A 26,995-nucleotide genomic window follows, 5' to 3' on the forward strand; every position below is an offset into this window, starting at 1 on the left:
TGAGGCACCTCCAGCCCCACTGGGGCAGCTTTGGGTCACTTGGAACAAGACATTGAGAGGCTGGATCATCTCTGGAGAAGGGAATGGAGCTGGGGAAGGGTCTGGAGCCCCAGGAGAGGCTGAGGGAGCTGGGAAGGGGCTCAGTCTGGAGAAAAGGAGGCTCAGGGGGGACCTTGTGGCTCTGCACAGCTCCTGCCAGGAGGGGCACAGCCAGGGGGTCAGGCTCTGCTCCAGGGAACAGGGACAGGACGAGGAGAAATGGCCTCAAGTTGTGCCAGAGAAGGTTTAGTTTGGATATTAGGAGGAATTTCTTCACAAAGGCTTGTCAGGCATTGGAATGGTCTCTCCATCCCTGGAGATGTCCAAGGAAGGTCTGGACATGGCTCTGGGCTGGGTGACAAGGTGGGGCCTCAATGTCTTGGAGGCCTTTTCCATCCTAAAGGATTCCATGGTTCTGTAGGGTGTGTCTGGCTCATGGGCACAGAGCAGCAGCCTGGCCTGGCTGTGATGTGTGTGTGTGTGTATGGACATGTCACCATCATATTTTCTGAAAAATCCCTTTTGCCCAGGATTTTTCTCCTGGGAAGCTGAGAAGCCTCTGAGAAAAATGAAAACAATAATGATCTGATTTGCTTCTCCTGTGTTTTGCTGCTTTGGAATGTGTTTGGACATTGTCTACCAACAGGTGGTAAACAGTGATTACAATTGTTTACAATTGTAAATGTACAATGTAAACATGTACATGTTCAAAGGTACAAATGTTTACAATTGTTTTAAACCAATTGTTTCATTGGTTTCTGCTGTGAATTGTTTTGACTCAATGACCAATTGGGGCTAAGCTGTGTCAGAAGAGAGAGTCATGAGTTTTTCATTAGTATCTTTCTATCCTTTCTGTATTCTTTAGTATAGTTTAGTACAGTATTCTTTCATATAATATAGATAATAAAATAATAAATTAGCCTTCTGAGAACATGGAGTCAGATTCATCATTCCTTCCCTCATCAATTGTCCCTCAAAATACCACAGGGACACTGCACACCCAGGGGGGACACCGCACACCCAGGGGGGACAGAGGTGCAGCTATCAGCTCCCTGCCCATCCAGATGTCCCCAAGACAGCAGTATCACTCTGCCCTCCTCCCTCCTGGGCATGTTGCAAAAAGTGGGGGGTGTCTCATCAACAGGTGACCCCACCCCAGTAAGCCAGGGTGTGTTTCTGGGAGTCTCTCCTTCCCACATCAGCCCTCAGCCCATGGGAAAGGGTGCTGGGGCACCTGGAGCTGATCCATGGGTGCCCCTCATCAGCTGTGGGGTGTGTGTTGGGGTGGGGAGCTGTCCCACACAGGTGTAAATCCTGGGAACCCTCCCTCATCCTTTAGGGCTGTCAGGTGTTTTATCACACAGATAAGCATTTCAACACCCCCTTGCACTGATTACCAGCTGTGGATTGGGGGTGGAAGCAACTTTCTCTCTCTCTCTCTCTCTCTCACACACACACAAACAAGCACAGGTGAACCCCACCTTCTTCAGTTTTGGGGGGCATGGTGAGAATTTGGAGGAGCAGGGTTTCTCTCCCACCAGGGTGACTGCAGGTTGTTGACCCCGTGCTCCTGGGCAGGGTGGCAGCAGGAGGAGTGCTGGGGTACCAGGAACCCCAAAAGGCAGCAGGATGAGTTTGGGGAGTACCAGGAACCCCACGAGGCAGCAGGATGAGTTTGGGGAGTACCAGGAACCCCACGAGGCAGCAGGATGAGTTTGGGGAGTACCAGGAACCCCACAAGGCAGCAGGATGAGTTTCAGGGGTATCAGGAGCCCCACAAGGCAGCAGGATGAGTTTTGGGGGTATCAGGATGAGTGCTGGAGGTGTTTGATATCCCCCACAAGGCAGCAGGATGAGTTTCAGGGGTATCAGGAGCCCCACAAGGCAGCAGGATGAGTTTTGGGGGTGTCTCGTCCCCCTCCTCAATCGCCCATGGGGCTGTGGGATGTCACACAGGGACAGGGACACAGGCTGTGTCTGAGGGTGTCACACAGGGACAGGGACCCGGGCTGTGTCTGAGGGTGTCACACACAGTTTTACACTCTCTGAGCACGTCACAGTGTCCGTCACACGCTATGTCACACACAGGGTGTGACGTTCTGTGTCTGAAGATGTCACACACTCAGTGTTACACATTGGTTTGTGGGTGTCACACAGTGTCACACTCCGTGCCACACTGTCACACACAGTGTCACACACTCCCCATGTTCCATGCTATGTCACATGGCATCTCTGTCACACACAATGCCCCACGCTGTCACATGCTGTCACACTCTTTGTTACATGCTATGTCACACACTCAGTGTCAGTGTCACTGTCACACTCTCAGTGTCACACACTGTCTCTGTCACACTCACTGTTTTACATGCTACCTCACACACACTCGGTGTCACCTGCAGTGTGTGCCACGCACTCCCAGTGTCACACTGTCTCTGTCACATACAGTGTCACGTGCTGTGTCACACAGTCAGTGTCATATGCTGTGTCACACTTGGTGTCACATGCTGTCTCTGTCACACACTCACAGTGTCACACTCCATGTCACACTCTCAGTGTCACACACTACATCCAATATTCTCAGTGTCACACGCTATATCTCACTCACAGTGTCACGTGCCATGTCACACACTCACTGTTACGCTCTGTGTCACATGGTCTCAGTGTGCCACACTCACTGACACTGTCGGTGTCCCTGCCATGTGTCCATGTCACACACTCAGTGTCACACTCTCAGTGTCACACTGTGTCACACACTCTCAGTGTCACACACTATGTCCCACTCACATTGTCCCACACTATGTTCCACAGTCTTCATGTCACCTAGTCTGTGTCACACACTCTCACTGTCCCACACTGTGTCCCACACTCTCAGTGCCACACACTATGTCACACTCACATTGTCCCACATTCTTTGTGTCACTCGCTGTCCGTGTCCCACACTCAGTGTCACATACTGTCCATGTCACACGGTTTCAGTGTCACATGCTCTCAGTGTCCCACACTGTGTCCCACACTCTCAGTGTCACCCGCTGTCCGTGTCACACACTCTCAGTGTCCCACACTGTGTCCCACACGCTCTGTGTCCCCTGCTGTCCGTGTCACTCTCAGTGTCCCGCACAGCGTCCCCTACTCCCGCTGTCCCCGCCGTGTCCCCGTTCCGTTCGTTCCGTTCCGTTCCGTGCCCGCCTCGCCGCCGCTCCGCCCCCGCCCGCGTCGCGCCGCGCGTGACGAGGCGGCACCGCCCCCGCCCGCTCGGAGCCGGCGGCGGCTGCGGCAGCGCGGCCGGGCCGGGGCGCGGAGCGGGAGCGGAGCGGGGCGGAGCCGGGGCGGGAGCGGGGGCGGGCGGGGCGAGGCGAGGCCAGGCGGCCCCGCCGGGCAGGGCGCGCTGCGGCATGGATTACCCCGAGCCCGGCTCGCCGCAGGGCACTCGGCACCTGCCCGGCCAAGCCGGCGGCTTCGGCAGCGGCGGCTACGAGCGGCCGAGCCGCGGCGAGGAGGAGGAAGCGGCGGAGGAGGAGGAGGAGGCGGCTGCCCGCGCCCGCCCGCTCCGCCGCCCGCAGCCGCCGCTCCGCGCCGCGCTCTCCACCTCCTCCTCCGAGGGCGACCCCGAGCCGGCGGCGCCGCCGCGGGAGCGCAGCCTCAGCGACGAGGCCGCCGCCGGAGACTTCGACTCGGCCGAGTCCGGCGCGTCGCTGCGGTACTCGACGGGCACGGGCGGCGAGGGCAGCGAGGGCGAGGGCGCGGGACTGGGCAGCAGCGACAGCGGCGGCAGCGGCTTCTCGCTGGCGGCCACCGCGCTGCCCGAGAGGCGGCGGCCGGGCGGCGGCCGGCCCCGCTATGAGGTGGTGCGGGAGCTGGGCGCCGAGGAGGTGCGCTGGTTCTACCGCGAGGACCGCAAGACCTGGAAGCCCTTCATCGGCTACGACTCGCTGCGCATCGAGCTGGCCTTCCGCGCCCTGGGCGGCAGCGGCGGCGGCGGCGCGGGGGAGCCGGCGGCCGTGGAGCCGGTGTGCGTGAGGAGCGGGCTCTACGAGGTGGACGTGGCCAGCGCCGAGAGCTACCCCGTCTATTGGAACCGTGAGTGCCGCCGTGCCGGCCGCGGGGAGGCGGAGGGAGGGCGGTCGTGGTGCCCCGTGGTCCCCAGGAGGGATTCTGGGCATCCCCCGTGAGCACGGAGCCTGCGCTGGGTGACCCCGCCGCGGGGACAGCGGGTGACACACCGGGTGACACACCAGGTGGCCTTTGGTGCCCCGGCCGCGCTCGCTGCCGGTGTGTTCCTGTATAAGGGATTTAGGGTAAATTATCCAGGGAGAGAAGACTCGCGGTGCTCATCTCCAGCAGGTCCCTCAGCGAGGAGGGAGTGGGAATTCCCCTTCCGAGGCTCGGGGACACTTGTGAGGGAGAAGACTTGGGCGTCCCTGAGAGAGGGGACTCTGGGCCATCCCCCTCCCCGAGGATGAGCGGTACCCCCCTCTCAGGGTGTTCCGAGCTCATCAGCCATTCCAGCAGCATCTTCCCCCTTCTCAGCTCCCCCTGCGCACAAACATGAAGGACACGATCTGGGGCACGCACACCTGGCACCAGAGACTTGGGAAACGGAGGTCTGGGCATCTGCTCGGTTCTTGGCATGTGTGGAAGAAAGTGGGAGGGAAGGTGGCAGAGAACCTTCTCATGCTCTGGTTTTCCCAAGCAGAGGGTGAGTGAGGGTGGATATTTGCCTTCAGCACTCTCCCAGTTCCCTCCCTGCACATCTTACCTTCAGAAGGAGCAGAGTGGAAACATCAATTGTTTGTTCATCAGTTTGTTCATCAGTTCCCTCCTCCCCACTGATGTGTCTTTGATCCCTCATCTTCAGTGAGGAATGGTGGAAGCAAGGGCTGTCCCTGTGTGACCCTTGTCCTCTGCACTAGGGAAATGATGATCTTGTGCTTTCTGTGTCCTTTCTCATCACCTGCCCTCTGGGAGGAGGCATGAAGTGGGATTTCTCCTCCTTTCTCTTGGAGGAATTGCAACAGGCATCTCATACACACATAATCCTTAATTCCTACCCTTCCAATAAAGGGAAATTTCTTTCACCCCCTCAACTTCAAAATGAGGTGGGAATACACCCCCTGTGCCACCCTTCCCCTTGCATTTGTGTGTCCTTGTGGAGCAGCAGTGAAAGAGGGGCAGAGACCCCATTTCCCTGCAGTTTTCCCCTGGTGGGAAGGGCTCCAGGGTCTTGCTGGACAAGGGAACCCCTGTTTTCCTGAGGGTGACAAGCTGTGCTCACCTGCTGGTCCTGAGGATTTGCTTTCCAACTGCATTCCCTCAAGGACAAGGGGGATGTGGTGGAGTAGAGTGAGCTGCAGAGGAGCTGAGCATGTCCTGGCATGGGCTTGGCAGAGGGGCAGGCAGGTTTCTCTCATCTTGAGACTCAAGTGAGGGTCTCAGGGGAACAGCAGAGCTGTTTCAGAGATGAAAACCAGGGCTTTCTGTTGTTTTCCCTCTTGATTTATCAGCCTCTCCACAGGAGGGAGCTCCATAAATGACAATACAGTTCACTTGTGGGACAATTTGTCTTTCAAATCATCACCCCAGCAGACAGACACTGAGCCCCAGGAGTGAGCAGAGCTCTCAGCCCACACAAATTCTGACCTAGAGGAGCCTGGGCACAGCTTCTTGAGCAGAAACTGGAGCTGCTTCTCCCTGTCACCATGCTGAAGCCCCTTGCTGTTGGCACTGGCTGCAGCTGCCACATGGTTCCTGGGAAGAGAAGATGCACGGCAGCCAGGGGAGGAGGAATCTGCTGTAACTGTGCCCCTGGAGAGAGGGGAAGGAGTGAGCAGAGCTGTCAGGTGAGGCAGGATTGCTCCTGGTAATGGGAGCAAGAGGCTGCACTCGTCAGCAGCTTAAAGGTTTAATTTCTTGACACCGTGCCTTGTCCATTTTGGAAGCTGATTCAGTCTCATTAAGCCTGAGGAGCAGATGTTTCAGATGACAGCATGGACTGTGCAGAGACGATTTCTGGTGCTGGGAAGGAGAGATTCCCAGAGGTTAGCACCAGAGGCAGGGAGGAATAAACTCCTGGGCCTGAGCAGACTAATGACGGGGATGATTTCTAGCCCTCAGAAAGCTGATTAAGGGGAGTGCTCAAGCCTTTTCTTATTAGCAGGTCCAGTCCTTTGCAAGGCTGAGATCAACTTTTGGTCTTTCAAGGGGCTTCTGGTGCCTTCTGGTTTAACTTTCTCACTGCACATTTCCTTGCTTCTGTTCCCTGTGAGTGCCTTTCTCCCATTCTTCCTGACTGCTGCATGCAGATCTGAGAAAACAGCAAGGTCAGATCTCAGGATTCAGTCTTACCTGTGCCTTTGAAGGCCTTGCTGGAGCCATAATTCCCACATTATTCCCCTTTGGTAGCATGTGTGCCATTCTGGATCCAAAGGGTGGCTGCTGCCCTGACGTGGATGTGTCAAACCAGCTGTGAGTAAGGCAGGAGAATTCTCCTCTCTGACCACACAGGCATGAGGTATGATGAGTACAACTGCCTTAAAATGTGCTGAGGTGCCTGTTGGAGGGTACAGAAACTACTGGCTGGTTTTGCTGATTCATAGTTCAGCTCAGAGCAAAGGTCAAAAGCTTTTCTCTTTGTTTTTTTGCCCTTTTTCCTGTATGTGCTGGACTCTCACACAGCCACCACACTGAGCAGTTGGTTCCTCAGCTGGCAATTCCTGGGGCATCACAGCACCAGGGAAATGTTGGTTATAGCTTGGCATGTGCTGGAATATTTATTTTTATATCTGCATTTTAAGCTGGCTGCAGGATTCGTTGGTAACATCAGGAATACCAGCCTGAGTTACAATTTGAGCAGATTAATTACTGAGAATTTCATCCTTACCTTGTGACCTCTGGGATTTATTTAATTAGTGCTGTAGAAGCAGTAAAAAGGGTTCAAGAGGATGAAAATTATTAATGTAGGCTTTCAGATAAGTCAGTAATTTGGAGCAGGGCTGTTTTTTGTTTTCTGTGGAGATGAAGAGAGTGATATTTTATACAAGGGTCTTCTGTTTAAATCTTCAATTATCCAGCCCTTTTCAGCCCTCCCAGTTGAAGAGGGCTGCTTTGCAACCATTTTGCTGTGGAGTTAGTCAGTGGAGTTTTCAAAGTCCTTTGTGAGTATGTTAAATCCATGGTCTGTGAATTTTTGGGTGACTCCTGTTTTCTGGCATGTGGGTTTGTCCCATGCAACCCTTGTTCTGTCAGGTATTTGCTTTTTCCAGGCTTTTTGAAATGGGTACTTTGTAAAGTTGCCTGTATTTATTTAAATTATTCCTCTCCAAGACAAAGGTTTGGTAAGGTTGGAATTTTTTTCTTTGTTTTTGTAATGTATATTATTTTTCTACCTAACAGTTGCTAAGTCTATTAAGTAAAAAGCCTATTTTTGTGTTTAAAAACAAATTTGTTTAGTAGAACCATCCCTGAGTGAAGAAGTACTGATATAATAGATATTTTACTGACTTTAATCTGGAAATACCTGTGAATACAGAGTGGACCACTGGGTCTTAAAATTAAGATCTTTCTGCTCAGACTGGATTTGGGCTGCTTTAAAAAACCATTTTAGCTGTCTTCTTGATCAAGATGAAAATTAAGGGAATGAAATCAAGAGTTTATCATTGTTTGTGACTTTCATTTGGTTTAGTCTTGTTTTAGCATTGTTTTTGTCATTTTACAGCACACTTAGAACGTTGGGTTTTGTGTGTTGGACGGTCTTTGAACTAGGTTGATAACAATTTCCTTTCTATAAAAAACCTTTTGATTGAAGGCTGAAGTCCTGAATAGAATTTTATGGCTTTTTTTTTATCTCTAGGTGTGTAATCCTTTGGCAAATAAAACACTGACAGTTCACTTTGTAAAGGTGAAATGTTGCTTTCACTACTCAAAATCTTTCTGGGTTCTTTTTTTGTGCTGTTTTTCCTGTGCCATCATTTCAAAAACATCTTGTAGCTTAATTTTTGGCCAATTCCTTCCTGACCAAAAGGCCTGGAAGTGTTCCAGGCCAGGCTGGACAGGCTTTGGAGCACCCTGGGATAGTGGAAGGTGTCCCTGCTATGGCAGGGATGGGATTTTAGGTTCTTTCCAACCCAAACCACTTTGGGATCCTGTGACCTAACACACCTAGATGAAATAACTTTCAGAGTTCCATGTATTAAATCACATTTGTTTGTGTGTATTTTCAGGGGTTTTTTTGTGGCCTCTCAGCAGAGAGAGCTTGAGACTTTTGAGATGCTTTCACTAGGCCAGGGTTGAGGTGGCAGCACTGGGGATGTGTCTCTGAGGTCAAGTTTCTTCCCTGAGCTCAGCTTTTATGTTCTATTTAAGCATATTTAATCAAAATTAATCTGTTGTCCTTCTCCTTTAAATGGGACCAAAATAATTTCCAATGGATGATTCAGCTACAGCAGAGTAGCTAAGGGAGGACATGGCTTGGGAAGTTGTGCTTGTCCTTTGATGTGGTCCAGCACTTCTCCTGCTGGATTTGGTCCACAAGGATGAAGGCAGAGGTGTAGGGAATATTTGGATTCCAAACTGTGGGTGAGAGGGGTGTTTTCTGCTGTAACTGTGGCAGCAGGAAATGTTTGTGGCATGAGAAGGATGAGGAGTTCTGCTCTGACTTCATTCAAAATGGGTTGGGCAGTGCTGAGATCAAAGGAATAGGGTGGGATTGAACTAGAGGTGACAGAGTTGAATTAAGGACCAGTGACAGCTGAATTTTTGTGTGTGTGATGCTCTTTTAGGGAGAAACAACACTGAAAGCACCAACCAACACCTTGTCCAGAGCTCTTGGAGGAGCACAGGGATGTGTGAGAGCTGTGCCTGTTAGTGAGCAGAAGGCCTAGATGGAAAAAAATCTGCAAAAGGGCAAGAAATTAAAATAAGAAGCAGGGCCAAGAAATTAAAATAAGAAGCAGGGCCAAGAAATTAAAATAAGAAGCAGGAGCAGTTCTCAGAGAATCTGTAAGGTTGAAAACAGTGAGGGTGAGGGATTGGTTCGAGAAAAGGTCACTGGTGTGATGGGATCTGTGTGAGGGGCTGGGGAGGAGAAACTCCACAGATAATAAATGTAAATTGCAGGATTAGTGAACACATAAACACGAGGTTCGAGTGGGATCCCAGGCAGTGAGGTTTACAATGAAAGAAACTAAAAGTGTTGCCCAGAGAAGCTGTGGCTGCCCCTGGAAGTGTCCCAGGCCAGGCTGGACAGGGCTTGGAGCCACCTGGGACAGTGGAAGGTGTCCCTGACATGGTGGGGGGGTCTTCAAGGTCCCTCCCAAACAAAACCATTCTGGGTTTCTGTGAAATTCCTACTGGTTTTCTGGAAGGGGAGACCCTACAGGGGTTGAAAATGAAGGAAAATTTCAACATGGGGATGAAGGGCTAAGGAATTCTGGAGTTGGCTTAGAGAAGATGGAGGAAGTGAGTTCAGGAGGACAGCACAGAAAAAGAATCCCTGTGGTGGAGAAGTTGAAGCCATCCAAGAGCATAATAACCTTTGCTGTCATCTTGTTCATTAGTGGCAGGTCTGAGGTGTGCACTGAGACAATCTTGCTGCTCTTTATTTTGGAAGATATTCCAGGAACCTCTTGTTCCAAGTGTGCTGGTGGAGCTGGGGAGCACAGCAGGGTTTTCAGGAGAGCACACTCAGTATATGAGGGTGGGATTGTGCAAAACGCCCTGGCTTTTTGGGGATGGCCTGGGAGCACACACTCACTTTTGGGAGGTGCTCATGTGTTGGTCATGTGGCTCAGGAGTTGTTCTTTTGTGGTTTTTAAAAAATGCAGGTGGCCCTGGGGGGTAAAAAGCTGATAAAGGACAAACTCAGTGGTTCCAGCAGCAAATGCCAGTGGTGGAAGTGCTTCAGAGCAATAGGATTGAAGTTTAGGGAACTGTTTTAATGGATAAGAATTCAATAAAAATACGATTTTAAGATTAAAACTGCAGCCCATTTCATGTTTTGGCAGTCTAAGGGGTTTTTTTAGGAGTTCTTCCTGCTTGACATGGCCTGTAAAGTGAGCTTTAGGATTTTGGCTTGGACCATCAGGATCAGGTCTGTGGAAAGAGCAATTGTGGATATGGTAATTAAACTGTTACCTTAAAGCAGGAAAATAATTCCTGACAAAATTATGTCCTGTAGCCAGGCTGGGAGAGCTGGGAATGTTCCCCTGCAGAGGAGAAGGCTCCAGGGAGAGCTCAGAGCCCCTGGCAGGGCCTGAAGGGGCTCCAGGAGAGCTGGAGAGGGACTGGGGACAAGGCATGGAGGGACAGGAGCCAGGGAATGGCTCCCAGTGCCAGAGGGCAGGGATGGATGGAGATTGGGAACTGGGAATTCCTGGCTGGGATGAATTCCCAGAGCAGCTGTGGCTGCCCCTGGATCCCTGGCAGTGTCCCAGGCCAGGCTGGACATTGGGGCACCCTGGGACAGTGGGAGGTGTCCCTGCCATGGCAGGGGGTGGAACAAAATGATCTTGGGTTTCCCTCCCAACCCAAAGCATTCTGTGATTCTGTGTTTTGGGATGATTTACAGCTGATGACTTGGAGCACATTGATGACTTTTTGTGGGGCTCCTTCTGTGTTTGACTGGAACCAGCCCCACAGAGCAGCTTTTCATTGCTCATTGTTGGATTCATAGTGTGAAGCAATTAAAAACAATTCAGGGAAAACACTTTTAGGCTGTTGCTGGAATACTTCATGCAGTCTTGGTAAATCAGAGGCAGTTCCATGTTTGCAGCTGAGAAAAAACATCAATTCCTGGCTCTGGGATCCAGCAGTGGAGCAGACACTGAGGCTCACAGGTTGAGCTGCTCTGGAAGGAAAATCCCACCTGTGCCAGTGGGACTGAAACTCAAATTGCTTCAATGGAGCAACTGGGAGTTACTGGATGAACCAGCAAAATGATGATTTTTACTGCTCAGTGAGTGAAATCTCTGTTCAGCTCAGGCTCTGTGTCCCTCTGAAGCTTCCTGAGGTTTCACCCTTGAACTCCTCTGCAGGACTTTTCCTTCTGGCAGAGCAGGACAGCTCACACGTGGTTGTGGTTGGACAAAGGGAGGTCACCAGGCTGGCATCAAACAAATGGTTCCATTTATTTAAGAGTCAGTCACCTGCTGTGTTCTGAAATAAAGTGGAGGAGAGCTGGAAAGGTGTGCAATGTTAAGGGTTTTTTTTTTTAAAAAAGAAAAAGTTTAAGTGTGGTATGTTAGGTAGTGAACATGAAATAATGCAGTTTTAGTTTGGGGCTGTTTTACAACATCACCATCCTCACAGACAAGAATTTCTTCTACATATCTAACCTAAATTCCAGTTCTTTCTGTTTGAACTCTTATCTCTTTGTCCTGTCCCTAAAGTTCCTGATGAAATAACCCAGAACATGATTTTAGGCTTGATATAATAGGAATGGATAACAAACTTTTTAAAAATTCTCTAACAGCACCCTTGGTATTATTCTGGAATATATTTTTATGTATTTGTTTATTTATTTAGGCACTGCCACAGGTTGCCTAGAGAAGTGTGGGTGCCCCATCTCTAGAAGTGTTTCAGGCCAGGTCCTTGGTAAATGTATGAGCACTTTATTATTTAACCAACTTTCATTTTTAGATGTCACATTTTCAGCCTCCAAGTTGCCTTCAGCTTGTGCAGATATTATTCTCACATGCTGCAAATTGTTTGCCACTGTAGTAAGAAGGAAATGAAATTTAAGGAAATGTTACAGCACCAAAAAGCAGCAATCTGAAATTACTACACTGCAAAACATCTCAACCTGGTGGTGTTTTATAAGCTTGTGTTTCTTGCCTCACTTCTTGGTTTTGGGCTTGGAGAGCTGGGAGTTGTCAATTTGAGCAAAGCACCAGCTTTAATTTAAACTTCTGAGCCTCTGAATATTCTATTAACCTTTTAGATCTCATTTGTGGGTAAATCATCATAAGTGTCTTGGGGCTGATGGCTGCAGAGTGCCAGGAGTGCCTGGGCTCGGCCAGCAGTGAGTTCTTATCTCTGAATTATCTCACTTCTGTCACAGTTTTGTGCTCCTGAATCAAGGCAGGTCCTGAAAAAGGCTCCTTTGAGCTGTGCAAAATTGAAATTTAAGGCTATGCCCTGTCCAGCAATTTGGTGGCAGGAAATGAATGATGGAATTGATGTGTTAGAAGGGAAATTAAGGCAAATTCTGCTCAGTTATGACTTCATTATGATGGATTAGCCAGGTTTTTATTCCAATTTATATTAGATGTGAGTAGCTGGGTTATACACATACACTACACACGCAGGCAGTAGTTTCTGTGTTGCCTACAGTTTTTATTTAACATAATTCTTGTTATTCAGAGGATTTTGGTGATTATCATAATGCAAATCACTCATGTTCTTATCACACCATTAATTACAGCACTTGTATTCTTTTATTCTTTGGATTTTCAGGGGGGAAAAATGACCCATTTGTGCAAAAATAAATAAATCTTTTGTTGCAGAGTAAATCTCTTAAACTGATTTCCTCTAGAAGTGGTAAAATACGTGTGACTAATTAAAATTAAGTGGTTTTCATCTGCTTTAAATCTCCACCATTCAGATTTCTTTAGAAATTCTTTTATAAATAAACCATGGAAGTGTATAACCAGTTAAATATGCTGATATCTTTCAGTCTGAAGCACTGCCAGGTGCAGATTATATGGTGTAAGACTTAAGGCAGTAAAGAAATCAAGGCAAATCCTTTCCTAGGGATTGAGATTGTAGGGATAAGGATAAATAACACTTCATTTTATAGACTTGGAATTCTGTATTGACAAAAAAATAAATTAAATTACAACATTATGTAATTCAGTGTCTTTAACTCTTCCATAAAACAAAAGTAACAAAGAGTTTAGTTGAAGCTTTGTGAAATATCTGAGTATGCAAGACATGAATGAATTTATTGAAGGTGGATAAGTGAGGGCTAAAAAATTGGTGAAATTGGGTGCTGAGATGGCAATTCTGGTCCATCCCTTTGTAATGCTCTTCACTGCCATGAGTTTGCATCGAGTCTTCTGGCCTAAACCTGGGGGTTTTTCAGTGACAGCCCCCGTGCAGGGTTAACCAGAGGAGCTGTGGTTAGGAGCCTCTTTGCCAGTGTCACAGATTTCACTGAAAAATCTTTTGTGTGAAATTATTTCCCCACCCCATCCAGAGTATTCCATGGGATTACCAGTGATGCACTTCCCTGTCTTCATTAACTGAAGTCTCACTTGCTTTTGGAGCTGGTGACCTTTAGAAATTTGGTTGTTGTTAATTTTCTCAGCTTTTACAGAGATGGGGGAACTGAGAGGTGTTTTAAAAGATTTTATTCTGTTATTAGTCTTGATGAGTAGTGAAACACAAGAGATGTAAAACTTGAAGCTGTTTTGTCAAAAGCTCACTTATTCTTGGTTACAATACCTTATAAATGTTTTTTAGTCTATTAGCTTTCGCTCCACAATTTTGTTATCACATCTCATCCCATGTGGTCCTAGTACAATGCATCTTCCACAGTTCTAATTCTCTAAATTCTAATTCTCTGGTCTTTTTGCAAGGCCATTACTTTGAAACTTGTTGAAATTTGTTTCTAGTTCAATCTCTCAACAAGTTCTCCTAGAATTGGAGGTTGTCAGAGAGTCTTGGGATGGTTTGGGTTGGAGACACCTTAAATCCCATCCAGTTCCAGCCCTGCCATGGCAGGGACACCTTCCACTGTCCCAGGGAGCTCCAAGCCACATCCAACCTGGCCTTGGGCACTGCCAGGGATCCAGGGGCAGCCTCCCCACCCTCATTTCTCCCCAGTATTCCCTCCTAATCTCTCCTCTTTTAGTTTGAAGCCATTCCCTGGCTCCTGCCCCTCCATCCCTTGTCCCCAGTCCCTCTCCAGCTCTCCTGGAGCCCCTGCCAGGGGCTCTGAGCTCTCCCTGGATTTTCTCTTCTCCAGGTGAACATTCCCAGCTCTCTCCCAGCCTGGCTCCAAAATGTGGTTTTGTGTGCTGTGATCCCAGATTTGATGCTCTCATTTCTGCAGGGCTCTGTGTTCAGGTTTCTGAGAGCCAAACTGTGCTGCTGGTGGCAGGAATTGTCATTTCTGGCTTCCTCCTCCCCTTCCAGGTGGTTTTCCCTTGAGGTTTTCCTGTAGTTCAGGGTTCAAACCTGCCCCCTCAGCTTGTGATGGGAAATAAAAGCAGTTTGTGGTTCAGGCTGCTTTGGCTGCTCTGAGAGTGTGCAACTGCTTAAAGGAGGGAATGGGAAAAAGAAAAAAAAAAAAGCAATTCCTTGTTCCCCCCAAAATCCCACAGAGCTGGAAAACAGAACTGCCCTCACTCTGTTTTTTAAACCTCCTTAATTGTCTTTGCATCTAAAAATAATTTATATTTGCATATGAAGACTCTTTCCAGAGCCAGATATATTAATTTATTCCCAAACTCAAGTGTTCTACAGAGATTTCATGTGAAAATTTTTCTAATTTCAAACAGTTTTTTCCTGGCTGAGCCTTTCTGGGAAGGGCTCAAGTTCTGTTTGAGAGCTGCTGTTGAGTGCTCTGGACTGCTCTTGTAAGGAACCACTCTGGGCAAATTTTCTCAAAAAGAGCCTGAAAATATTTACTTTAATACTTGATGGTTCGAATTTTAGCAATCTGTAGGTGGAAATTCCCATGTTAAAACTTGAAGCCCTTCAAAACTGAAAGAGAGGTGTCTTGTATTCACTTAGTTTGGAGTACAAAATATTATTCATATGATTATTATTAAAAAAAAAAAAAAACAACCTATTTCTGCCTGTGGATTCAGTGAATGGAGCCTCACCAGGCTGCTTAGTCAAGAATTAAGGAATTGCTCACAGATTTTCCCAGTGAGGATTAACATCTGACAGAGCCCTGTCACTGCTGCAGCCACAATGGGAGCCTTTATTTCCCCTCCCATTTCATTTCTTCCTACAGACAGAGCTTTGTTTGGCAGGGCAGCCTGGCTGGATCTGTGTGCACTGAGAAATGTGGATTTCTGACAGGTGTAAAATGTCTGGGAATACAGCAAAGGCTAAGGAAAGAGACTGGTGTGGTTAACTTTCAGTTCATGAAAAAATATTCATCTTTCACCCTGCATTGATGGGATGATCCAAAATTCATCTAAATTTTCATGAAATATTGAATTTCCTGTGCAACTTGCAGGCACTGCTGACTTGGGCATTTTACAGCCACTCAGAACTTGGGTTTTTCTGATATTTTCAAGGATTCATTTCCTTGAAATTAATTTGAAATTTCCTTGCCCCATGGGGAGACGATTTCCAGGTGATTTTCCTTTTGATTCAGTGGTCTGAGGGATGAAAAATTCAGAGGAGTTGCGAGGTTCTGAGTGAATTTTGGAGCTGTTTGCAGTTCTCTGGCACGTTCTCACCTGGCACAGTTGGTGTGGAAATGACTTTGGGCACAGCCAGCACCTGTGGTGTGTCTGTACTGGAGGCAGCACAGAACCTGGAGCTTTTGGGACCTGAGCTTGTGCTCACAGAGCTTTGGGACCAGACCAAAAATCGCTGCCCGTGGCTGGGTCACCCCATCCAGCTCTGCTGAGAGATCAGAGATCCCTCCTGTGCTCAGTCACTCTGAAATCCATTGTTTCATGTTTAATTTGCCCCTGAATTTCATTTACTGTGTGTTTGCATCTATTGTTTCTTTTCCAATTTGTCCTTACCAGCTTTTTTCCTACCCTGTTCCAGGTCAGAGCAGATCTTGGAGCAGTGAAGCCTATTTTTTCCCCTTCTTCTCTTTTGGTTTTTTTTTTTCCTTAAGCCTTTTTTTGTGGTTGAGTTCTTACTTGCTTTGTAGAGCTAAATCTTTGTGGTCAGTGTAGCACACACAGGATATTTGGTTTTGGCTGAGTCAGTCTATACAAACAGATATATATATACACATATATACACATATATAGACATATATATACATATATACACACATATATATACATATATACACATATATAGACATATATATACATATATACACACATATACACACATATATATACATATATACACATATACACATATATATACATATATACACACATATATATACATATATATACATATATACACACATATACACACATATATATACATATATACACATATACACATATACACATATATATACATATATACACACATATATATACATATACACATATACATACATATATATACATATATACACACGTATATACACATATACACATATACACATATATATACACATATACACATATATATATACATATATACACACATATATATACATATATACATATATGTGTGTATATATGTATATATAAGTAGAAATGTACATTTTATATATATTTTATATATAAATGTATATGTGTGTATATATTAACATACGTGTGTATATGTATATAAATATATATGTATTTATATTTAATATAAATACATATATTTATACATATATATTTAATAATAATATATATATAATATATTTATAAAATATCTATTTATATACATACATATATGTGTATATACATATATAAAATATATAATATATAAAATATGTATAAAAATATAAATATATAAAATATATAAAAATATATATAAAATATATATAAAATATATACAAAAATATATATATATGTGTATATATGTGTGTGTATATGTGTATATATATATATGTATATTTTTATATATATACATACATGTACACTCCCTGTGTGCACTGGAGGTCACTGGTCCCACTGCTCTGTGCTCTCAGCAGACCCAAATCTGTGTTAATGCCATAAAAACCTGGATTTGGGATTTTTGAGGCTTGTGGGTCACTGAATTTCTCCTTGATTCTCCAGATGTAGGAGGAGGAATTCAAAGCTGAGTTACAATGGATGTCACTGTCCTGGTTATAAGAGGGGAATTTTTGCTCCCTGTGGTAAATGTGGGCAACAATGCAGCACAGTTTGATATAGAATAAGCACCAAGTTATATTTTTTTTAAAGAGATTTCTCTTCTGCCACGTGCACAGCAAATGCTGAGCCCCCACTTCCTCGTTTGGAGAACTGAAACTGAAACGAGAACAGCAGTAACCAAAACCAGCCCTCAGTAAAACACTGATTTTAATTAAAAACAAACAACTTGCATTTTTAAATGCCCCCATTTATGCTAATTGATGTGTAATTTGGGTTGTTGGAAGTGTCCAAGGCCAGGCTGGATGGGGCTTTGAGCAACCTGGGGTAGTGGAAGGTGTCCCTGCCATGGCAGGGGTGGCACTGTATCCATTTTAAGGTCTCTTCCAACCTAGAACATTCTGGAATTCTGTTTTTCTGTCCATCTCTTACATCCTCACACACAGCTGGGAAACCTCATTAGCTCAGGTTTGCAGATTACACTCCATTTCCTGCTCTCAGTTTGTGATTTCTTGCTTTAAAAAACCCTCTTTTTTTTGTATTTTTATTTTTTTAGAGTCTGAAAAGATCCCTGTCATGCGTGGACAGTGGTTTATTGATGGAACTTGGCAACCTCTGGAAGAGGAGGAAAGTAATTTAATAGAGCAGGAGCATCTCAACCGCTTCAGAGGCCAGCAGCTGCAGGAGAGCTTTGATATGGAAATATCCAAACCTGTTGATGGGAAGGAGGGTAAGATTGTTTAGATCACTATAATACATTTTTTTGGACACTTGAGGTCTGCTTTTCCTAAGTAAGAATGTGATCTGCTTTGGTTTTTCATCCTGTAAATTGGGGAATATCAGTTTGTTCTCCCATTTTCCAGTGTGGGATTTCCTGCTGCAGCTGGTTTGGGGAAATTAAAAATTAAAAATTAAGTAAGTAAATTAAGAAAGTAAAAATTAAAGTTATGGAGAAACATCTTGTTCCCATTGTGTTTCATATCTTCTGATTGTGTTTGAGATCTCATTTCAAACTGAAATCTCTCAATGGGACAAGAGGAGTCAGTGTCCAAAGGCAAACTGGCTGATTGCTCTCTGCAATCCCCAATTCTCTCAGCATCCCTAATTCTGCCCTAAAGGGAGTGGGATCATTTTTACAAATCACATTCCACTTTCCATTTTGATTCAGGCTGGATTTATTCAGTTTTCAGCTGCAGTAAATCTTGGGCATGCATTCTGTTGGGGAAGTCCTTACATTTTAATGAGCAGGCTGAGGATGTTCAGGTGGTGTTGCTGAGAGTCTTGGTCTGCTGCATGGAACATTTTCATGATTACTGAAATTACTGGTCTGTTATTTAATCTACACAGTTAAATTGATTGCTCAGAGCAGGTGTTGCACAGCAAATAATCAGAATTTTTGCCCTTCACACTTTTTGGCTGTCTCTTGCTTGAACAATGTACAAAGCACAAGCTTCAAGTACAGAGGGCCCTCAAGATATTGCAGCAGGGATTTGGTTGTGTTATTCTTTACAAAGAAACTTTATTTTTGAAGTGGAGCTTTGTGCAGAGCAGTTACACAGTGTGGGAATGGCTGTGTTTTGGCCATGACTTCTTATGTGTGAGCACACAAGTAAAGCCTTGTTCATAAATTGGAAGCCCAGCAATAAATTGTGTAATCACTGTAAGGAAAACCAAAGTGTCATTTCTTGATTTAGGGAGTTTTTTCAGCATTACTGAGAGTTTTTAACTCCCCTTTAATAAACTAGTGTGGACTTTATGAATATTTTTTTTTCCTTTTTTGTCCTACTTTAAATGATCTTTTCACCTGGACAAGGCTGCAGAACAATTTTCTGCTAGAACAGCTCTGTCCAAAAGGTGCATGAGGTGGTGTGAGCCCTGAGCCAGAGCTCTGTGCCTGTGCAAACATCCTTCTGGAAGGCACTTCACCTGTATTCCTGATTTCTTGTCCCAGAGGCACAAAGCTCAGGGTTGTTAGTGGCAGGGATTTATGGTTTTTTACATGGAAAGCAAATCTTTGTGGTTCCTGAGTGCTCCCAGCCTTTTGGTAGTTTAATTGTTGAGGGAAGGCTGCAGTGGTACTTGGATTCTTCTTATAGAGTAAATAAGAGAGATCAGGGTTGGGATTTTTTTCAGATAAAGTCTGGACTGTGGAACAGAAGTTTTCAGATTTGATGCTGGATGGACTGGGGAGAGTGATGAGAAAGATACGACCATTGGTATTTATGAAAATGTAAAAGATCAGGAAAAGAAACTCCAAATTCAGGTGCCAGTGCCTTTTCTAAAACCAAAGTCAGAAAAGGAAAAAGGCAAAACCAAAATAACAAAAAGCAAAACCCCCAAAAAACCAAACAAAACCCCCAAGCTATGTATGGCATCACTTCGGTGGTATATATGTCAAGTCACCAGTAGGTTTTAACAGGGTTTTTTCGTAATAATAGGAGAGTTGCAGGACAATTACAGCTGACAGTGTGTGAAAAGTGGTTTTGTCATTTTAATTTGCCTCTCAATACCTCTTGGATCCTCTGGCATGCACAGATGCCATCTGCAGTGGCACTGGGAGAAGCTGTGCAACTGGTGAAATAAACAAAATTAGCTGAATTCAGTTTATAAATTTCTTAAATGCTCCATTTTGCTGTAATTGCATCCTGGATGAAGCAGGTTTTGGTGCCATTAGGGTTTACAGGTACTTGTTGTTCATGATCAGTGAAAGTTGAGATAAATCTGGAAATATCCATTGGGAAGCAGTGGCTGTTCCCAGTGCTGTGATAAAACCTTGTGAGGGATGAAAAACTGGCCATGCCCTCTGATTCCTCAGCAAAATTAATACAAACTGCTGTAAAAGCCCCTATGTACCAAGGATTACTCCAGTAATTAAATTTATTAATTATATTAATTGTATTAAATTTATTAATTCTGATTCATTTATTAATCCTGGATTGCAGCTGGTTAACAAGGAAATAACCAAGCTTCATCCAGGGCTTTTGGGGGTGATAGGAGGGATAAATGTCCCATTATTAAACTGTTAATCCCAGCAAACCTTCCTCTGAAGGTGCAGAATTATTCAGGAGGGTCTGCAACCTGCAGCCAACAAATAACACGATGCCCATGCTGATATTTGGGTTATTCTTTACAAATAAAAGTTTGCTGTATTTTTTTTGGGAGCACAAGGAGCTTTAAATGCAGCAGGGAACAGAAAAGCACAGATGACAAGAAGTGATTCTGCAGGCTCTGTTTCCCATGGGGCAGCCTGGAGATCACTCCTTTGCTGAGCAATCTGTAGTTTGCATTTTGATTTTCATCCTCACAAACCATTCCATTCCATGCCTTGCAAAATGAGCTTGGTTTATGGTGCCTGATGCCAGTGACTCCTCTTGGTGCCTGATCCCTTTCAGTGCATCAGATAAATTATTGTTTTAATGGCAGGGTGCAAAAATGGGGCATTTTTTGATCAAAAGGAGCTTGGCCAGCAGGTCGAGGGAGGGGATTGTCCCCCCCTGCTCTGCTGAGACCCCTCTGGAATTCTGTTCCTGCTCTGGAGCCAGGCTGGGAGAGCTGGGGGTGCTGCTCCTGGAGAGGAGAAGCCCCAGGAGAGCTCAGAGCCCTTTCCAGAGCCTCAAGGGGCTCCAGGAGAGCTGGAGAGGGACATGTGTGTGACAGAAAGTTATTTTAAAATTTACAGAATGACAGAAGATCTAGAACTGCCTTTTCTTCATGCTTAGGCAGGCAGTGAGTTCAGCACCTATCTGAAGTGGCCCATCAAAGGAAAAGCATTTTCCAGAGATTTCTGACATATCCAGGCTGTTGTCAGATAAAACAAGACCAGTTAAGTTCCTATCATCCATTGCTCCATGACCTTTTTCAGGTATATTCATTTAGTGATGATGGAGTGAAGCTGAAAGCTTTATTTATGGGATAGGGATGACAAAACTTATTTTTTGTTCCCTTAAAAAGAAAATAAACTTAGAAGTTTCTTTCTTCAATGAGGTGAAAAGGCATCTCATTGGATCTGGGGGACTTCACCTCAAATTTAAGGATGGCTAATGGGACAGAAGCCAAAAAGTCCCACCTGGGCAATTTACTAGAAAAAGAAGAGAACAAAGAAACAAATCACTTTTGTGAGGTGTTTTACCAGGGGCAAGAGGACCTCTTGCACCTGGCTCGGTTTTTCTCTGTAAAGAGTTTTGTTATTTTGCCTTTTATTAAAACCTTTTTGTTTCTAACACTCCCACAGAAGCCATCCTGCTGATTTTATGCTTTAGTCTAAGGTAGCTGAGCTATCTTGGGTGTGAAATAGATCTCCAAAAGCTGATGAGACCTGGCTTGAGGAGACCCATCTTTCAGGAAGGTGGGATAGGAGCAGATACAGCTCTTTGTATTTGCACAGAGAGATGCTCAAAATTCAGCTGGAAATCACCCAAGTGACCCGATTCAAACCTGAAATTGGATCTGACTTTGAAGTTGATCCTGATCTGTGAAGAGGATTGGAGCAGATGAACCCTAGCAGTGCCTCTGCCAAAAAATAGTCTGTGATTCCATGATAGACATACAGAAATAAAAAAAACCTGTCAGTTAGGATTAATATTCAATGCATTGATTTTGAGACAGCAGAACTCTGTTGGGTTTTTTCTTACAGAATTTCAGTGTGTGGTCAAGGCCACAAAACCTCTAAAAATTGCATTTGGAAGAGCTGATTTTCTTTTTTTGTCTTAGCTTTCAAATAGTATTTCCTCACTGTATAAAAAATTCATATAGGTTTTTGGCACAGCTAAGTTAACCTTTAGATGGGAAATTCCTGTTCATAGAATTGGAGACTTGTGCAGGTCAGGAGGGATCTCTGGGGATGCTCTGATGAGAGCAGCTTGCTCAGGATGTTTCCTGTGGGATTTTCAGTATCTCCACCAACAGACTCCACAACCTCTCTGAGCAGCCTGTTCAGTATTTTACCACCCTCACCATGAAAAGCAATTTTTCTTCTACTTTCCTTGCGTTTCCTGTGTCGATTCTTCCTGAGGGAAGTTAAAAAGCCAGTGCAAGATTGCAAATTAAATTATTCTGTGGAATCCCCAGTGCTGTAGCTCTGAGAATTTATTTTTGATTTTCCTGCCCCCCCCCCCCAGAGAAGTGATGTGCAACAATAAATACATTTCATTTGCACCTGCACTGAGAGCTGTGGGGACACCTGGGGCAGGTGACACAGGTGTGTGGAATGTCACTCACTTTGCTGCATCAGGGAGTGCTGAGACCTTGCAGAACAGGGCAAGAGCAGGAGATTTTGTCTAATCTAACTTTTAACCATCCTCTTACACTCTTTGGGGGGGGGGGAAAAGTCAAGAGCCGTGCTTAAATTTGAGGTTTTTAGTGCACATTTAGGAAGGGTCAGTGTGTTTTACCCTGTACCAAGGAGGGGGGTGATGCTTTAGGTGACTCTGGTGGCACCATGTCCCAGTGCCTCTTACTGATGCCTTTTAGCTCTGCTGTCATGTCATAACTGCTTGTGAAGAGTGAAAAAATTGAGTTTGGAACCTGACACTTCTGCTACAAAATCTGTTTGGTTTTTTGGTTTTTGGTTTTTTAATATATATGTACATTTTAGTTCTTTTTAGAAAATGTGCCTTTTTCTTTTTTTTTTTTTTTCTAAAAATGGTTATACTAATGAAAAAAAATGACACCCCTTTTAAAAATTTTACTTTGAAGCTCAGTGTTTTTACTTTTAGTTCTCTACTACCTCCCTCCCTTCTCCCTCCCTTCTTTGTTCAAATGGAGAGGATATAAGGAGAAATCAGATGCTGCATGTCTTAAGAGAAAGCATTCCCAAGGTACAGTAATTGGAGATTTCTTTTTTTTTTTTTATTTTTTTTTTTGGTAGTGCTTCTGGCTCAGGAAGCTTTAAATTCTAGTTTGCTTGTCTCAGTTAAATGTTAGATTTACATGCTTCAGTTTTTTGAGCTGTATCCATGCAATTTCTTTCCAAGGGGAAGGAAAAAGCATCCTAAAGCTTAGAGGAAAAGTAGAAGTGTTGTGAGTCCTAGAGAGAAGTAGATGCTCATAGTGTCATGCAGTAATTCTTATTGGAATTGTTTGTGGCTGATGAAAACTGTGAATATTTGTTTCTTGCACTCTTTGGTGTGATTTGGCTTTTGCAATAAAATAAAAGGGAATTTTTTTAGGATTGCTGCAGGCCTGGGTTGAGATTAATGCTGTCAGAGAAGGAACGGAGGGTTCCTTCCTGATAATGTTTTGTTTGCTGCTTTCTTTTGGATAATAATCTTTAATTTTAAGTTATAATTCATCTTTGCTGCAGCTTTGGAATGGAATGAGTCCCTGGCCATGGGCTGGAAAAAGGGAAGCTTGTGGATTATAGCTCAAGGCTGCTGAGCTGCAGAAAACAGCCCTGACCTTTGCAGCAGCTGATGTCCTGCAAATTTATTTCAGAAAGTGGGGGAGATCTTACAGGAGCCATTAATGATTGCAGAAGGCTCCAAAGTTCTTGTCACTGGGCTCTCTCTGCCACCTCTAAAGCCAGGAGTGATTAAACTTCACTGACTTCTAAAACCTTTCATTTAAAATGGAAATGCACGTGGTAGGTTTAGAGTTGTTCTTGTCATACCTTGTGTTCTTGTAGCTCCTGGGGATGTTGTGAACTCTTGAGAATTTATTTTGACATGTATAAATGTTTGCCTCTTGACTTCCTTTAATTACTTTCTATGTGATTTGGTCCAAATTGAAAATGCCAGAAATCAAAATGTTTTTCCTGCCTCTTCTCACACAGTGAACCCAAGTCTGTTAAAGGTGAATCAGTGTAATTCAAGCAATAAGAAAGGACTTCTGCCTTTTCTTTTGTAAATTGAAATTCTAAAATTGTGTTGTGCATTTGGTTGCCTCTCAAATCATGCTAGTTGTGGTAATGAACGTGCTCAAATTAAAAAAAAATTGAAATTAGGTGGTTGTGTGACAAATAGTGATGAATTGAGAGGTGATGAAGTACAATGTATAAATGACAGCAATGTGAGACATTTTTAATTAAGAGCAATGGCCTTTTTAATGGCTCTTAAAAAAAAAAAGAAAAGGTTTTTAAATCTACAGGTTTCTGTAGCAGAACCTGAGATTCATTTCAGAAGGAACAACAGCAGCCAAATTATGTTCTCAGCTCCCTGTACCATGTGTCAGGCTTTTGTGTGGCACCTGCTGCTTGCAAGACAGACTAATTTAAAAATCCTTGGTGGGGGAAAAAATAAAAAAGAAGGCAGGAGAGGTTTTGAGACAGTGTCTATCCCTGCTCTGGTCTCTGTCCTGGCTGGAATGACAGTGCCTTTGTCCTTGGAGGCAGTGTCAGCCCTGAGCACTCCAAAGATGCTTTTCCCTGGATTGATTTTGACTTGAGCACTGTCAGACTCTGGGGAGAGAAGATCCACGCCGTGCTTTGCTCTTGGCAGGTGGATGAAAGCATAAGGAGAGAAGCAGGTATTTAGCTAAAAAAGGGGTTCAGGTGTGAGCAGTTGGCCCCAGGAGGTGCTCGGCTCCTCAGGCTGGGAGGATGTTTCCATGTGCAAAACACAGTGCAAGGTTTCTGCTCCTGCTGTTATTCTCCATTTCTTTGACTCAAGATGAGGCAAAAGCCTCATGGAGATCAGGTTCTGCAAGGCTTTAGGAATATCTGGTTTGTGTTTTAAGGTTCATTTTTCAGGTTTCAACTTTTTTGGGGGGATTTTTTTCCCTCAGGGTTCATCTCTCTTGGTGAAACTGGAGTTTGTGTGATAGCAACCACTGATTTCTTCAGCTGAAAAAAATCCTTTCTTGATTCTTTCCATCTTCTTCTCCAGCAGGGCTGAGCTTTTCACATGCTCATACTGGAGGTGTCTTTCTTCATTGGTGTCCTGAAAAATGTTTCATTTCTAAGTTCTGGCAAAAAAAAGAACCCAAAATTTGGCCTCATCTCCAAGGACTTGGCCTTCAATCCCTGGGGAAAATTCCAGAAGAGCTTGGGCTGGAAAGGACCTTAAATCCCATCTCATTCCACATCTTCCCAGATTGCTCCAAGCCCCAATGTCCAACTTGGCCTTGGACACTTCAGGGATTCAGGGGCAGCCACAGCTTCTCTGGGCAACCTCAGAGCCTCCCCACCCTGAGTAAGGAGTTTCTTCCTTAAATATAATCTAAATCTCTCTTCCTTTAGTTTGAAACCCTTCCCTCTTCTCCTCTATCTCCCCATGTACAAGGTTGTTCCCCCTCTTTTAAAATCCCCCTCCAAGTTCTTGGAGTGTGGTATTTTCAGGGTCCCCCATGGCAGGAAGGAAATGATGAATTGACTCCATGTTCTTAGGAGGCTAATTTATTATGATATTATATTAAATAAAAGAATGCTATACTAAACTATACTAAAGAACAGAGAAAGGATACAGACAGAAGGCTTAACAAGATAATAATGAAAAACCTGTGACTCTCTCCAGAGCCTTGACACAGCTGGACTGTGATTGGTCATTAAGTTAAAACAATTCACATGAAACCAATCAATCAATCTCCAAACCACATTGCAAAGCAGCAAAACACAGGAGAAGCAAATCAGATAATTCTTGTTTTCATTTTTCTCTGAGGCTTCTCAGCTTCACAGGAGAAGAAATCCTGGGATTTTTCCAGAAAATATGACAGTGACATTGGAGGCTGCTGCAAGGTTTTCCCAGAGCCTTCTCTTCTCCAGGAAAGTGTGCAGGCGTTTTCTGCAGGGCTTTTCTGCATCTGAGGAAGATGCACCTACAGAGGGATGTCTGTGGGAATGCTGTCAGTGCCAGGTGGGAACAAATCCTTTAGAAGTCAGGGCCAGAGGAATTTTCTGTCCATGTGGGTTTATGGACATGCAGATCTCAGTGAAGCTCAGCACCATCCCAGCCTGGTACCCTGCAGAGACTCCTCAGGTGTGGAATTTATGCTCCTGGAGGATGCAGAGGGATCCAGGGGCAGCCACAGCTTCTCTGGGCAACCTCAGAGCCTCCCCACTCTGAGTGAAGAATTTCTTCCTTGAATCTAATCTAAATCTCTCTTCCTTTAGTTTAAAACCTTTCCCTCTTGTCCTCTCTCTATCTCCCCATGTAAAAAGTTGTTCCCCTCTTAATCCCCTCCAAGTTCTTGGAGTCAGGTCCAGAGGGAGATGTCTATCCCCATGGATTTATGGACAGTCAGATCTCAGTGAAGCTCAGCACCATCCCAGCCTGGTACCCTGGAGAGCCCCCTCAGGTGTGGAGTTTGTGCTCCTGGAGGATGAGCAAGAAGAGATTGATTCCCCTGTGCCTGTCCTGCTGCCTCATCTGAATTCTGCCCCTGGGCTCCCTCAGCCAGGCTGTGACACACCCTGGTGGCTCCCTGGCACCTGGGACACCCTGAGCTGCCACTCTGAGCCCCTCTGGAGCTTCACAGGACAGTCCTTCTGTCAATCCTGTCCTCATCCTCAAGAAACATCACTTCCCCTTCCTCAGGCTCAGCTCCAAAACAGCAGTGTCAGTCTGTAAAATCCCATGCCTGCAAAGCACACTTGGAATATTTTAGGGTTTTTTTTAGGATGTTTCTTTTCAGACTGCTGTCAAATCCTCCCCAAAGACACATTTTAGTGTTCCCTGTCTCACTATGAGCACCCCCTGGGGCTGTCAGCAGCAGAAGCTCCTTTTGGTTGAACTCTCAAGGGTTTTAATAATCCCTTCACTGTCAAATAATCACAGAATCAAATCCCAGAAAGATTTCAGTTGGAAGGGACCTTAAAGCTCATCCAGTGCCGCCCTTGCCATGGGCAGGGACACCTTCCAGGCTGCTCCAAGCCCCGTCCAGCCTGGCCTGGGACACTTCCAGGGATCCAGGGGCAGCCACAGCTGCTCTGGGCACCCTGTGCCAGGGCCTGCCCCTCCTCAGAGGCAGAATTTCTTCCCAATATCCAACCTAAACCTACTCTTTTCCAGTTTAAATCCATGCCCTGTGTCCTGTCCCTCCATCCCTTGTCCCCAGCTTCTCTCCAGCTCTCCTGGAGCCCCTTCAGGCTTTGGAAGGGGCTCTGTGTTGAG

General features: G+C 45.1%; 1 protein-coding gene across 1 annotated transcript in view; it reads left to right on the forward strand.

Annotated features, from left to right (window-relative positions):
• The first annotated feature begins 3,402 nt into the window (after positions 1-3,402).
• The window catches only part of DDHD1 (DDHD domain containing 1), a 67,415-nt gene continuing 43,822 nt past the window's right edge, over positions 3,403-26,995 (forward strand). The window contains exons 1-2 of the mRNA XM_036384670.2: positions 3,403-4,116; positions 17,509-17,682. Of these exons, the coding sequence (XP_036240563.1) occupies positions 3,432-4,116; positions 17,509-17,682 (859 nt within the window). The 5' untranslated portion in view covers positions 3,403-3,431. The remainder of the gene's footprint in view (positions 4,117-17,508; positions 17,683-26,995) is intronic.

The sequence above is a fragment of the Molothrus ater genome, chromosome 6, assembly GCF_012460135.2.
Source record: "Molothrus ater isolate BHLD 08-10-18 breed brown headed cowbird chromosome 6, BPBGC_Mater_1.1, whole genome shotgun sequence".
NCBI classification, from domain to species: domain Eukaryota; kingdom Metazoa; phylum Chordata; class Aves; order Passeriformes; family Icteridae; genus Molothrus; species Molothrus ater.